Genomic DNA, 15,302 nt, shown 5'->3' with positions numbered 1-15,302 from the left:
TTTCCACACGACCTCTCCGCTAGTCTCAATGTCCTCCTTTCTTCATTTTAGTGTCTGTTGCACCATGGGTGAGCTACCTTGTATTTCTGCCTTTTGAGGCTCAGTGGGGCTGCTACTAACTCCAATATGCCGGTCACAGCTTGGTTACAGTGGTCTGTTAATTCCTGCCCTCCTTTGTTATCACTGGGGTTGGGGGGGGAAAAGGGGTCATCTCAGTTCACATTTTTGGATTGCTTTGACCAGTGTTTGGGTTTGAGTCCTTGGTTCCTAGATTTCTCTGACTTAGTTAAGATGTAAAAGATTTGGATGATGGTCTGACCAGTCAGTTGGACTTATAGAGCCGATACTTATAGCTCCTTTGGATAACATTAGATCAAGCGTAGATCCTTTGGCACAAGTCAAGCCTGTGCTGGCGTGCACCAGGTTTTAATTGGTCAACTTGCACACTGAAGACTGCTACATCCCATCGCTGGTGGTCAGATAGAAACAGAGGGGGAGGGTGCTGGAAATGTTGGCATACGTGTAGAGTGCTAAATGTTTTGTTGTTCTGGAGATGTTGGTGTCCCGTATAATCAATTTGAGGGGGGAGAGAGATCGGATCCTTTCAGTCTCCATTCAGTTATTTATAATCAATTTGAGGAAAGGATCACTAGTCCTGCGTGAACCAAGGTCTGGGTAACTGGGTGTCTCCCAATAAAAAGACCCTCATACAAGTGTTTTTTTGATTTTTCGTAGCGGTATATGATGTGTCCCCGCTTCTTTTAACACATGAGTGCGTAATCCTTGGGTCAATTCTTTTGTGTGCATCCTCCACCAGGAGGCTTTACCTTTGGTTAAGGCAGTAGTGATCGTGGAAAAGTGAAAAAGTGAGTGGGAAAGTGGTGATATATTAAAAATTGCCCGGACAGCCAGTGAATAACTTTTAATAAGTCTGGATTCAGACAATTATAAAACTTAATAATTCGTGCAGCTGTGGAATCGATTATGGATTCTGGCGTACTTCAATAGTTTGATAAAAAACGGTCGACATGTTTCAGCCTCAGTTGACAGTTGGTCAGTAGGCTTTCTTCAGGACCAGTGAGTGGTAAAGTGAACAATTGTGAAATAGTAGGTAAATTTATAACCTGATTCTTCGGGTGGTAGAAGGTCGCATTGTACCTGTAAAGAAATGTGCACACAACAACAAATAGGGGGAAAGGGGGAAAATGGAAGACACACGATTATGTACAGATTGTACAATCTCAAAATTACTCGATTTTGGAAAGAAACTAAAAAATGGCAATACTTTACGCAGGATCACGTTCATTTCAGGCGTCAACTCTCCCATTCTCATGCCGCAGCGACGGAAAGTGATTTTGCTATACTGTAGTGCAGTGCCCTTAGTTTTAATGTTGTAGTGGTCTCCACAGTACTCGTACTTTGTATAGTGACATGCTTAATATCAGAGGAGCCGGTGATAGTAGTGTGTTCATTTGTGAGGGATCATTTGGTAGAATAGATTTGACGGTGTTTTCACATTGATCTTAAGGGTGTGTACACCGTTTGAAAAAAAGCCGCAATGACGTGCAGGTCAAGTGCCAGTGGTCTATTCTACCAAATGATCCCTCACAAATGAACACACTACTATCACCGGCTCCTCTGATATTAAGCATGTCACTATACAAAGTATGAGTACTGTGGAGACAACTACGACATTAAAACTAAGGGCACTGCACTGCAGTATAGCAAAATCACTTTCCGTCGCTGCGGCATGAGAATGGGAGAGTTGACGCCTGAAATGAACGTGATTCTGCGCAAAGTGTTGCCATTTTTTATTTTCATTTCAAAATCGAGTGATTTTGAGATTGTACAATCTGTACATAATCGTGTGCCTTCCATTTTCCCCCTTTCCTCCTGTTTGTTTTTGTGTGCACATTTCTTTACAGGTACAATGCGACCTACCACTCGAAGAATCAGGTTATAAATTTACCTACTCTTTCACAATTGTTTACTATACCACTCACTGGTCCTGAAGAAAGCCTACTGACCAACTGAGGCTGAAACATGTCGACCGTTTTTATCAAACTATTGAAGTGCGCCAGAATCCATAATCGATTCCACAGCTGCACGAATTATTAATTTTTATAATTGTCCGAATCCAGACTTATTAAAATTTATTCACTGGCTGTCTGGGCAATTTTTATTTTATCACCACTTTCCCACTCACTTTTTCACTTTTCCACGATCACTACTGCCTTAACCAAAGGTAAAGCCTCCTGGTGGAGGGTGCACACAAAAGAATTGACCCAAGGATTACGAACTCACGTGTTAAAAGAAGCGGGGACACATCATATACCGCTACGAAAAATCAAATAAAACACGTGTATGAGGGTCTTTTTATTGGGAGACACGCAGTTACCTACCTGCAGACCTTGGTTCACGCAGGACTAGTGATCCTTTCCCCAAATTGATTAGAAATAACTGAATGGAGACTGAAAGGATCCGATCTCTCTCCCCCCTCAAATTGATTATACGTGTCAAGCAGCGTACAGCTGGGGGAGACCTCCTCAAAGGGAATCAAATAGATATTCATTCCCTATAAAACTATCCTACCTAGGTATTTTACCATGGCAGGAAGTTTTGGACTCAGCTACACCACTGAGGATATTGATGAAATACTTGCCAGACCACCACTACTCATGGAAGGTGACCTCACCCAGACCCTATCTTCAACGGCGGAATGGGACGAATTAAGCGAAGCAAAGAAGGAACAAGTACGAACGGCCGTACATGGAATAATAATGACCGAGTACCTTCGGGTCAATGCAGCACCAAGAGGACTATGGGTAACAAATGCGCCACGGATCTTTCTTAAAGACCTAGCTTTCCGGAAAGATTGGTCTTCCATTTCTTGGAAATGTACCAGGGACTACCTAGTCTTAATAATAAAAACTGCAACAAGACTAACGAATGAACTAACGGTTAAGACAGAGATCTTAGAGACCAAATTGAATAATACCGTAAATATAACCATCTACAAAACCCGCTTGGAAGAAAACAACAAGGAGATGAAGGAGAGCCAAGAATACCTGACACAAACAAAACTACAAAAATTGGCCAAAGAACTTAAGAGGTTCTCTCTAGAACGCATACATCCTTACAGTAGCAAGGATTACAAACCCAATGAGAATACCTCAAATTATGACTCCAGTAGCGCATCATCCAATGACAGCTCGGACCAGAGCGGAGATGAACAGCCAAACTGAGGTAGAGGAAACTTTCGAAATAAGAGAGGAAATAGAAGAGGCCACAACAACTCTGGACGTCCTCCATACTTCCAGAACAGCGGACAAGGCATGCCCTTCCACCCTTTCAATCCGTTATTCCAAGGATGGCCAAACCCTTACTTCCAAATACCTCTGAACCATCAAATGCAGCCGCAAGGAGGTCAGAATTACCAACAAGGAATTCCTTTTTTAGGGAATGGCCGATCCAACTGCCGATCCAGACAAAAAGGAGTAACCTGGTCCGACCAGACAAGACAGGTCCAAACCAGGAGCGTGACCAAGGCCAAGACGGGACCCGGTCCAACGACCTTGTCATAAATCTGACAAATAAAAATCTCACGAAGAACCAAGTCAGTGTCTTAAACAAAGGCCTCGGTTATGTACCCACCTCAAAAACAGACATTTTCAAAACAAAATGTGAACTAGCCGATTTCTGCCGAACCTTAAAACTGAAAGCCTTTTTTAAGGACGAATTACCACCGCCCCAAGAAGGAGACACAACCTTGAGAAATAAGTCCAACTTCTGTACTCTCAATTCACAAGTCCCTATTGAAATCTGTACCTTCGAACAGGCCATAATGAAAGAACTGGACGACCTCAATCAACAACCTCAAAAACCCTTTCAGAACATCACTAAGGCGGAACAACTGGCCCTTACAGATCTTAGGAATTCCAAAGAAATCATAATTAAACCAGCGGACAAGGGTGGGGGAATAGTACTACTAACCACAGAAGGATATGATAAACAATGCACAGACTTACTTGCTGACACAAAATTCTACGAAGTCCTAACAATAGACCCTACGGCACGTCTGCAGAGAACAATATCTTATGATCGAGGAGGCAGAAGCCAATAACTGGTTGTCCAAAAAAGAAGCAGACTACCTGGAAACCAAGTCACCACTAACACCATACTTCTATTCCCTGCCGAAAACGCATAAAGGAAAAATACCACCCCCAGGAAGACCAATTGTCTCCGGAATAAATTCAATTCTGGAACCACTGTCAGAATTTGCAGACCAGTACCTGAGACCTCTGGTCCAAAGAACTCCCACGTATCTTAAAGACACTAGAGATCTTCTCAACGTGCTAACCAATTTTGAATACTCAGAAGACACAATGCTCCTAGTAGGGTTAGATGTAGAGAGTCTCTACACGAGCATACCGCAACAAAAAACACTGGAAATTCTAGAGACCATCCTTTTTGGTATTGAGTGGCCATACAAAACCCCCAGACATTTTATACTAGAATGCTGCAGACTGGCCTTGACAGAAAACTTTTTTTCTGTACAAAGACACCCTCTTTCTCCAACGCCATGGAACTTCAATGGGCAGTACATTCGCCCCAAGTGTGGCGGGTGTATATGTAAGCACCTTTGAAGACACGTTCGTTCAAAATGAAAACAACCCCTTCCTTGGCCATATTATCTTTTGGAAAAGATATATAGACGATATCCTGCTAATTTGGAAAGGAGATCGCGAGACCTTGAAGAACTTTCACTGTTGGCTAAGCAATCAAGATGAATGTTTAAAATTCACATACACTGCCAATCAGAAGACGCTAGACTTTCTAGACATAACCATCTTTGCCGAAAACAACACTTTACAAACTAAAACGTTCTTCAAACCTACGGCCAAAAACAGCTTACTGTCATTCAAAAGCTTTCATCCTCGACCACTACGGGAGAATCTCCCGTATAGCCAGTTCCTCTGTCTTAGGAGGAACTGTAGCTTGATAGGTGATTATAAGAACCAAGCAAATGATCTCTGCGACAAGCTCACAGTCCGTGAATATCCCAAGAAAGTGATCTACTCCTGCAAGAAACGTGCTCGTAACCAACCAAGAGAAGCACTACTGGAAACGCACCCAAAGTAACAGGATGAAAGGACCACATGTGTCACCACTTACAGTCCAGTCACAAACAAGGTCAAAAAGATAATCAACAAGAACTGGAAAATTACTACATCAAACAATCTGGACTGGCCTAAACCACGCTTTGCTAACAAAAGAAGCAGAAATTTAAAAGACCTATTAGTACACACCAGACCACCACCAAAGAAAAGAACAACCAGGAATATGGAATACTGTTCCAATAACAGGACACTACCCATGCGGCACCTGCTCAGCCTGTGACACCACAAAACCTACAAAAGAGTTACAACTACTACCTAATCTCACTTGGAAATTAAAAAGACACACCAACTGCAACACAAGCCATGTTATCTATACGATAACCTGCCCATGCCAGATGAGGTATATTGGCATGACCTGCCGCAAAACAAAACGACTGTATGAGCATCGCAGCAATGTGAACTGTAAAAGAACCACCACAAAGATGTCCACCCACTACAAAGAATCAGGTCACACTGCAAATGACCTACAGTGGGTCATCCTAGAGACCTTAGACATCATAGACAGGAACGCAGCTAAAATCCTGTTCGAAAAAGAACAACGTTGGGTGCACAGACTAAAGACAGACACTACCGGCCTCAACGATTCTATTCCATGGCTATCCCTCAATAAATAATCGAAACTGTGTAGATTAATTGAGGCTAAACCAAAAGTATTCGCCCCCTGAATAAATTTCACTTTGCCTTCCTATACTGCACACTACCAATCACAGAAGTGCAACTTAATGCCCTAAAATCAATAACATTCTTGATACATTGGATACCCTCCAGTACCATATGGAAAGAAGCCTTCCATCACCAAGGCTTCACTATTCCTTAGAATAACCAACCCCACAATACACCTCCGATAAGAAATGAACGGAATGTATTATTTCTTTATTTCCCAAATTTGTGTTACATATAATTCGATGTAAGTAGGCTTTCAAAATTGAAAATAAATTCCCACAAATTGCGAATTATCGTAACTAAGCTAGTCACAACGTACACATTTTGTCTATCTCTATGAATCGGGAGTAATAAACAACCGGATTCACACCCGTCACCATCTCCGGGTTAAGAAGGGCAGAGACAGCACATGCTGCAAGAACAGAGGCGAAGGCTTGAGGTACGTAGCAGACGCGCCTGGCTGCTATTCGGAGAATATAACCGCAAGTATACTCCTCCGTAACTAACGGCTGACTCCTTTACCCCCAACAGCACTACCTCCCTCTGTACGCCCCCCCTTCCCCGATGAAGCAATAATCTTCAAACCGTAGAGGTAGGCATAAATATGATATCACGAACAATCACGTGACTGAGCATTGAACTCGCCTAATAAAATAGATTCCGACAACACCACAAAAATGAAAGGTTTTCATCGAACCTTTTTCCTATTAAACACAATTTTGGAGGTATTTTGAAAAGGGTTTAATAGAATACTATAGTTTACGAACGCCGCATACCTAATAGACCACTGGCACTTGACCTGCACGTCATTGCGGCTTTTTTTCAAACAGTGTACACACCCTTAAGATCAATGTGAAAACACTGTCGAATCTATTCTACCAAATGATCCCTCACAAATTAACACACTACTATCACCGGCTCCTATGATATTAAGCATGTCACTATACAAAGTACGAGTACTGTGGAGACCACTACAACATTAAAACTAAGGGCACTGCACTACAGTATAGCAAAATCACTTTCCGTCGCTGCGGCATGAGAATGGGAGAGTTGACGCCTGAAATGAACGTGATTCTGCGCAAAGTATTGCCATTTTTTTAGTTTCTTTTCAAAATCGAGTGATTTTGAGATTGTACAATCTGTACATAATCGTGTGTCGTCCATTTTCCCCCTATTTGTTGTTGTGTGCACATTTCTTTACAGGTACAATGCGACCTTCTACCACCCGAAGAATCAGGTTATAAATTTACCTACTCTTTCACAATTGTTCACTTTACCACTCACTGGTCCTGAAGAAAGCCTACTGACCAACTTTCAACTGAGGCTGAAACATGTCGACCGTTTTTTTATCAAACTATTGAAGTGCACCAGAATCCATAATCTATTCCACAGCTGCACGAATTATTAATATCCGAATCCAGACTTATTAAAATTTATTCACTGGCTGTCCGGGCAATTTTTAATATATCACCACTTTCTCACTCACTTTTTCACTTTTCCACGATCACTACTGCCTTAACCAAAGGTAAAGCCTCCTGGTGGAGGGTGCACACAAAAGAATTTACCCAAGGATTACGCACTCACATGTTAAAAGAAGCGGGGACACATCATATACCGCTTCGAAAAATAAAATAAAAACACGTGTATGAGGGTCTTTTTATTGGGAGACACCCAGTTACCTACCTGCAGACCTTGGTTCACGCAGGACTAGTGATCCTTTCCCCAAATTGATTATAAAAAAAAAATAAGATGTTGGTGTCCCTCCAGGTGAAATACTGCAAGGAAAGGCTGCAGCAGATGGAATGCCACTGGCCATGATGGCAGAGCAGAAAAGTATACGCTATGGAGTTATTGTTTAACTGCCAAGCTATCAGATTTCTAGATCCTAACCATAGGTTGTCTTCTGAAGCCTTGCACTTTTGCTACAAGGCACATGCAAAAAAAAAGGGGACCACCGTACCTTTAATCTCTGGTCAACCTTATATACCAGTGAGAAATATAAGAGTGGCTGTGGAGAGGCTGACATCTGTCCCCAACACATAAAGAGCACGTTCTGGTGGCAGTTCTTTCAGCTAGATGGCACTGAAGCTGTGGAACTCTGCCACTGGCAATTATCCAATTCAGTCTGAGTGCGTTTTTAGGGGGAAAAAAAAATTGGGCTTGCTTTTTTAATGTGGGTGTTTGGTGAGTTTAATTGCTTTATTTGGGGCCATGGATACCTCTTGAGGGAGCAATGCACTCTATAAAAAGTTATTTTGTTTGCGAAATTAACAGGATTCATTGAGCAAAGAGCAAACAGCTGTTCGAGAGATTTGTGCATTGATCTTGCACGTCACTGGGGTTGATGTGGGATGACTCATGCAGGGCATTAAGAGGGAGAGTTGCGACTAACCTCCTTTCAACAGATCCCTTTCCTCTCTTACATACACCATTGAAGGATCCAGCTCTTTCTCACAAGAACCCCGATGTGTGGTAATGCCTTTGCTGTACCTGGTCTCTGTGTAGGAAACGTACGCACATTGTAGCGGCCTGTCTTGTCTCTTCAAGATTTATTTATTTATTGTGACTTGTATAGCGCACTATAACCCAGGGGTCTCTAAGCGCTTTGTTAGGATCAGCTAGACAATAAAAAGATGCATCAAATTACATTTAGCGGCCACCCCACGCTTGCTGGAAAAGCACAGTTTTTAATTGCTTGCGGAAGGGCATTAGTTTCTTTTCATTGCGGAGTTTCAGCGGTAGTTTATTCCACATAGCTGGCAAAGTATGTGAGAAAGCACGCCCACCCACAGTGGTCAGTCTACAGCGTGGCTGAACCAGATATATGGAATCAGCAGATCTAAGCACCCTCCCTGGTTTGTAAAGGGACAGGCGAGATTTCAGATAGGTGGGTGCTCTGCCATGAAGCGCTTTGTGTACAATGCAGAGCCCCTTGAACATTAGCCTCTGCCTAACTGGCAACCAATGGAGTTCCCGCAGGAGGGGGGATGCCTGGGTACTCCTTGGTTTCTTGAAAATGAGCCTAGCAGCATCGTTCATGACCGTCTGTATTCTGTTTAAGAGGCCCTGTGGGAGTCCTATATACAATGAATTGCCATAGTCCAGCCTGGCCAAAATCATTGCAGAAACCGCGCTCCTTAGGGTGGAAAAAGAGAGCAGCGGGGAAACTTTCCTGAGTTGGCGAAGGAGGCCGACGCAGCAGCCCACCACAGCTGTGACTTGCTTTTTCATAGACAGCTTACTGTCCACCTGGATGCCCAGGCTCTTAACCACCTCAGCCGGTTCTGGAGGCGTGCCCAACTCCCCAGGCCAGAAACGGTCACAATTTAACAATTGCTACCAGCGAAACATCTTTTATTGTAAGTGAAGCTAACCAGCAAACCTACTGTCCTTTGTTGCACCTTTTCTTCATAAAAATGTCTGGCAATGACGCTACCATTATTAAACCTGTTCTGTGCACGAGTTGTTTTTTATTTTGACTGTCTAAACTCTAGGAGTACTCTGCAAGAGAACATTGCATGGTGGTGCTTCTAAGAACCACACTCATACAAATGTAACAGCCATGCTTCAAAGTTCTGGAACTAGCCAAATTAACCATGCTAGCTCCACTGAAAAGTGGTGCTGCAGATCAATTAAATCTTTAGCGACCCTAATGAGATATGGGGCTACTTCACTAACTCACTGAAGCGGTCTGTGCTGTCCATTTGAAATAATCTCTGAAAATACAAATACCATAGATATGCTCCCCAGATACTTGGTGTGAGTCTTTTTACAGCAGGGCAAATGTAGGATCACAACTATTACTTAAGTATAAAGTACACCATTATGTGCAAAATGGTTTATACTCTATAAAACCGAGTCCATAAATGACACTTCATGACAGAGTATGACAACAATTATTCCCAGTCAGCACTCCTACTCATGTTACCTTTTTAGTATCTGAAAAACTGTCAAGTAACCTGGCTGATAAGGGCGAGGGGCAGAAGGACAATTGGGCACCTGCTGTACACGTAGCAAGTACAAGACGTGTGCACACAAGGGCCACGTCACCATGCACTGCATGTCTGTATTTTCACAGACTGGTGCACCAACACAGACACTCGGTCATCCAATCCTACTGATTTATAGAGCAGGTATAGCAAATGATTATAATTAAATAACGAGTAGGTTTCACTTATATTTTGCCAATCGAGCACGCGATTTATTTTACAAAACCATTCTCCTGGGCTTTGGCAATTTGAGACAGAACGTGTAACAGCTTGGAAACGCAGGCATGCAATATGAACAGATATCAGCTAACAAAGACATGCTTAGCAGGGCAAAGACGTTGTGCTAGTTTACACGGTTTCTGTCTACATCCTCATATTGCACGCTGCCCCAAAAAGCCTCCTCCTGTTATATTACTAAAATATTGACAGAAAAAAAATGTCCTCTGGTTCAAACTAGCGATTGGTCTCTCCTTTCTATGTATAGAATGACCCTCTCCTTATCCTCACTCCTCGCATGCCTTACCCCAAGTGTGGGCTACTCAAAGTCACATGCCTGTCTGCCTCACTTTATATTATTGCATTTCTGCAAATTGCTACAACTAATTTCATAGATCACAAACTCCCGTTCTTAGAAACCATATCCCTGAAACCTAACAAACCCTAATCTACATTAGACTAATCTGTTCGTCTCATCAATAAAGTGCATGAACACAATGACCACCTCTTGCTCTCACAGAGACTTAAGTAAATGCATGCAATTGTTTCTTTGGAACACCAAGATAATACCACTAATCAACTATAAACTGTAAAACTTTAATAACAATTGTGTTCTGTAGTAGTGAACAACCAACGGTAAAGAACTTCAACGTCTCGTCAACAGTAGTAAGCGCTATAGGAATGCAATAGCAATACACATCTTGATTATACACAGGAAGCAATTACTTAACTAAATTGGGCAGGGACAACTATTCTCGGATATGAAATTGGCTATTTTAATACTGTAGTATTCGCTTAGATTTGAGCGGCAGGATAAAGCCCTACTGAGAATTAGAGAAATAAACTTAACGCAACGAAAAGACATGAATTATACGATGTGAACATATTGCCACAGAACAGACTTCGAAGTCACTATGTGCGTCCTGATAAACTTAAAGAAGCATACATAGTATGGCTTAGCAGGCGAACTGCATCTAGAGCACGAAGGGGGCAGCCACAGTGAAAATTAATCCGGGAACTGGCGCTAACGTCAGGTTGTAAGGATGGGTGGGGGTTGAATTTGACCTAAGACTTTTTTGGATGCCAAACTTCAGTCAGGGACAGATGATTAGGATGAAAGGATGTGTTATAACGTGATTTCTCATAAGGCATCTTTTCCCTTGTTACCCATTCCCTGCTGCTCAGCCAGTGTGAATGTAAGGTGTATGTGGAATGTTAGAATGCTGGATGAGGTAATGGAAAGCTGGAGTTCCTGGTGGATTGGAGTGTGTGGGCTGAGCAGCAAGGATGCTGCTCCTGGTGGGGCTCAACATTACATCTTCTTCTTACCATCTAACCTGACCTGTAACTTTGCTTAAATAAAACTCTTATCTGCCGCCTGATGGCTACTTCTGGGCTTCTTTTGGACTGAAACAAGGGCGACGATTTGGAGAAAATAACCTGCGTGTTGTGAAAGATTACCTGTACCTGAAGCTACTGCGAGACCTGAGGTGGAGACACTTACAGAGGGGTGATTTGAGGGGTTGTGTACCCTATACTTTTGTTTACCTAGGGGTGCGTTGCAGGTTCGATGCTGTGTCTTTAATACACCTTATTGGTTTCCTCCATGAGAGCGGTCTTGGATACTATTACTATTGCATATACCCTGTGCTAGGTTTTTATTACGCCTCAGTGGTGTCCTCCATTCTCCTTGCCCTGCATACTATTACCATTCCATATACCCGGTTCTGTGTTTTAATTACACCTTTCTGGTGTCTCCCATTCTCCTTGCCCTGCATACTATTACCATTGTAAATGTCTTTTCTTTTTTATACTTTGAAGTTCTTTCAAATTTCCAATTTTTTTTTGTATATTTCTCCTTCGTACTGTACTTCTATTAAAAAAATACTCACATTTTTTATTTGTATATTTCTCTTTCGTGATGCATTTATAGCGAGGATGTGTCAGAACTTGATTGCCTAACTGTTCTCTATGAGAAAATGTGTTACAACGTGATTTCTTATAATGCATCTTTTCCCTGGTTATCCATTCCCTGCTGCACAGCCAGTATGAATGTGATGTGTATGTGGAATGTTAGAATGCTTGATGAGGTAGTGGAATGCTGGAATGCCTGGTGGATTGGAGTGTGAGACAGTTGGGGTGTGGGCGGAGCAGCAAGGATGCTGCTCCTGGTGGGGCTCAACATTACATAATCTACTAACCATTTAACCTGAACTTTAACTAAGCTTAGATAAACATTGTACTTATCTAGCTCATGGATACTTCTGGACTTATTTTGGACTGTACAGGATGCTCTTCAGATCAGTTACAGAACTTAAACCCCCATACTTGATGGGTAAATAAAACGACCTGCAAAACTAGAAAATTAAAGCTTGGAATTGTTGAGTAACGTGCTACAATACAACCTATGCTAAGAATGCAATTTGTCATAACCACTTATTCCAATTCTTAAGGCGCATGCACCGCTACGTACCGTACGAGAAACAACAAAACATCTCCATCCCAGCCCTGCGACGATAAAAAAGGTAGTGGTTTGACCATCTTCAAAGAGGAAAAAAAGCCGATTACTGAGTCGGAGAATATGAATAGCAATCTAAAAGCGACTGCCCTGTAATTATGAGGCGAATCAATATGTAGCGCCTCTTTTTTCCCAAAATGGCAACATTAAATATCTTCCTCAGAGCTGGATACCTCGGCAGGCCAAGGATCCCGCCCCGTGGTACCCTTGCCATGGCCGAACCACCAGACACGACAGGAGTGTTCCTACGCAGCAGTGTAACCACTGAAACTACTCAAATACAGGCTGGGCTTCTCCTGACATTCAGATTTAGTAGGTCTCTCTAAAACCACATAACTGCCTACGCAGGCCGCTCTTCCATTGCACGCCATGTTTCCAGATCTCGCTCCCCTACGACGAAGCAGGGTTGCGCAAGGAAGAGCAGGACAATTGTCGCCATCTGACTACCAAAAACACTCACCGTCTCTAGACGTGCCCATCAGCTGGTCCAGCAGCGCCCGCATCTGAGCCTGGGCCGACATCTTAGAAGGCTCTCCAGCCCGGCCAAATCCGAACCTCTAAAAAACACTCCCGCGCGTAACTCCACAGAGAAAATGGAGGCTGCCTCTAGGCCTACGGGTCCAGACGGCGAGCGGAGAGGGACAAAATCACATCGACATAAACGAAAGACTGCTACTTTGAATTGCTGCGGGACACTGTCCTGAACGCGTGAATACGGCAGCCACATTGGAATGGTGCTTTGAGTAAAGACTCGAAATACAATTCTTCAATGAGGGCGTTTTGCTATATTTCAATTAGCGTAGCGCAGACACGAATACGGCATATTTATTATTTCACGTTACATATTCCAAACGTTCCTTTGTTAGATATATAGGTAGGTAGATATATAGGTTGGTCGGTAGATATATAGGTAGGGTTGTAGATCTGTAGGTAGGTAGATATATAGGTAGGTAGATATATAGCTTGGTAGATATAGGTTGGTTAGATAATATAGGTAGGTATAAATATAGGTATATATATGTATATATATTTCACTTTCACTTCCTCCATGTAAACCGGGACTCTTGGCTGGCGGTGCGAGTCGGGTTTGGAGGATCCCGAAATTATGCCAGTTTCTCGTACAGAAAGTACAACGCACTCCGCACAAATAGATTAGGACACAATACCGTCTGCTTAGTCAAATCCTTGGTTTATTCCATAAGAACCACAAGCCACAAACAAACCTTACGCGTTTCGGCGGACAACCGCCTTGCTCACGGGTAAAGTGTTGTTGTTCCACCATTGGTTAAGTAAAGTGCATGTGACACATCAAAACAAACAACATCAAAAGGGGACAGGCATACTAGTTGGAGTCAGCCATCTTCCAATGGGTTAACTACAATGCGTGAAACATCATTGTATGTACATTTGAGCCAGAAATTGATCGTTTGTGCTAACATGAATTAACCAATTAAAACCATAACATGTTAACTGCACATTGTAGACAAATCAATACAACCGATTACATTGTCCGAAATGTATTCAAAAAAAATTTCATCATTAAGTAGAACCTCCCGCGTTTGTTATACTGGACAGCGGTGGGACAAGCCTGCACACCTAATTCATTGCCATGGCATATTGTCTACTGGGAAAGCTGGTATGTTCAATTATTATATAGCCAAGTGACATATCCCAATACTAAAAAGTAAATGCATTTGCATGTGTGATGCCCGGATAAACATGTTTATGCCAAGTGGCATAACCGAAGCGAGAGGGCAGATATACCTGTTTAGAATAGGGCCTAATCCATATCCCAATCCTAGTGGATATAACATTCAAAGAATTATAGGCATAATAAACAAAAATCAAATATCAAATATCAAAAATTCCAAGAATCAAACCCAAGTGGGTTAGGCCATAGTGTAAAGCCACCAAGTCTCTTAATTCTCAAGTCCAGGCAATTGATCATATGGTGCAATATTAATTTGCATTCTTTCATTCCCATGTCAGTGCAGGCAAATTCCTTGTTCAATGATTGTTCATTCCATATAATATCCGGAGTCCCAATCTGCAAGAGAAACACCCCTGGCTCATTAGATATACCAAGCCGTTTCATCTATAACCCAAAGTCTGGACATTACTCCTATTCTACAATAGTTACATTAAAAACAAGTGAAAATTGGTGAATGTTAAAATTACAGCGGAAAACATTAGACTCAGTATATGTACAACAGCATAACAGAGCAATTAAGTACAAATAGGACAGGTCGGTCAGTGGAGCATGTCCCTTTACTGGTACCCATATCTCAAGAGACTGAACTGGAATGATTTCAATATATTCAAGTAAGCTTATTCTCCCAGAAACCAAGCCATTTCTTCCTCAGAATTCAACCCTTTCGGGATCTTAGAATCTAGATTAAGAATATATTGAGATTCTAGTTGTCTTAGTCTACGAATTCTGTCTCCTCCCCTGTTGCTAGCTGGTATTCTGTCTACAACAAAGAAACGTGGCAGATCCCTATTACTGTGATGGTGCTCTTCAAAGTGTCGGGCAATGGATGAGAGCTTATCTTTATTTTGGATGGCTCTCATGTGCTCCAGTACACGTTTTTTAGCAGCGAACATGGTGCTGCCCACATATTTCTTGGGGCAAGGACAGGTCAGTATGTAAACACAATGATCTGAAAGACATGTTAAATGTTTCTCAATTACCTTCTCCACATTCTCCACCGGGTAAAATACTCTCTTTACATTACA

General features: G+C 42.3%; 1 protein-coding gene across 2 annotated transcripts in view; it reads right to left on the bottom strand.

Annotated features, from left to right (window-relative positions):
- The window catches only part of LUC7L (LUC7 like), a 235,161-nt gene extending 221,955 nt beyond the window's left edge, over window positions 1-13,206 (bottom strand). The window contains exon 1 of one of the 2 annotated variants that reach the window (XM_086941373.1): window positions 13,027-13,206. In XM_086941373.1, coding sequence (XP_086797499.1) covers window positions 13,027-13,087 — 61 coding nt within the window. In that variant the 5' untranslated portion in view covers window positions 13,088-13,206. The remainder of the gene's footprint in view (window positions 1-13,026) is intronic. The other variant, XM_086941374.1, reaches the window with a different exon arrangement.
- Window positions 13,207-15,302: the final 2,096 nt, after the last annotated feature.

This window comes from Lissotriton vulgaris, chromosome 10, assembly GCF_964263255.1.
Source record: "Lissotriton vulgaris chromosome 10, aLisVul1.2, whole genome shotgun sequence".
In the NCBI taxonomy this organism is placed as follows: Eukaryota; Metazoa; Chordata; class Amphibia; order Caudata; family Salamandridae; genus Lissotriton; species Lissotriton vulgaris.
The sequence above is the reverse complement of the archived record's forward strand: the minus strand, read 5'-3'. Positions and strand labels throughout refer to the sequence as shown.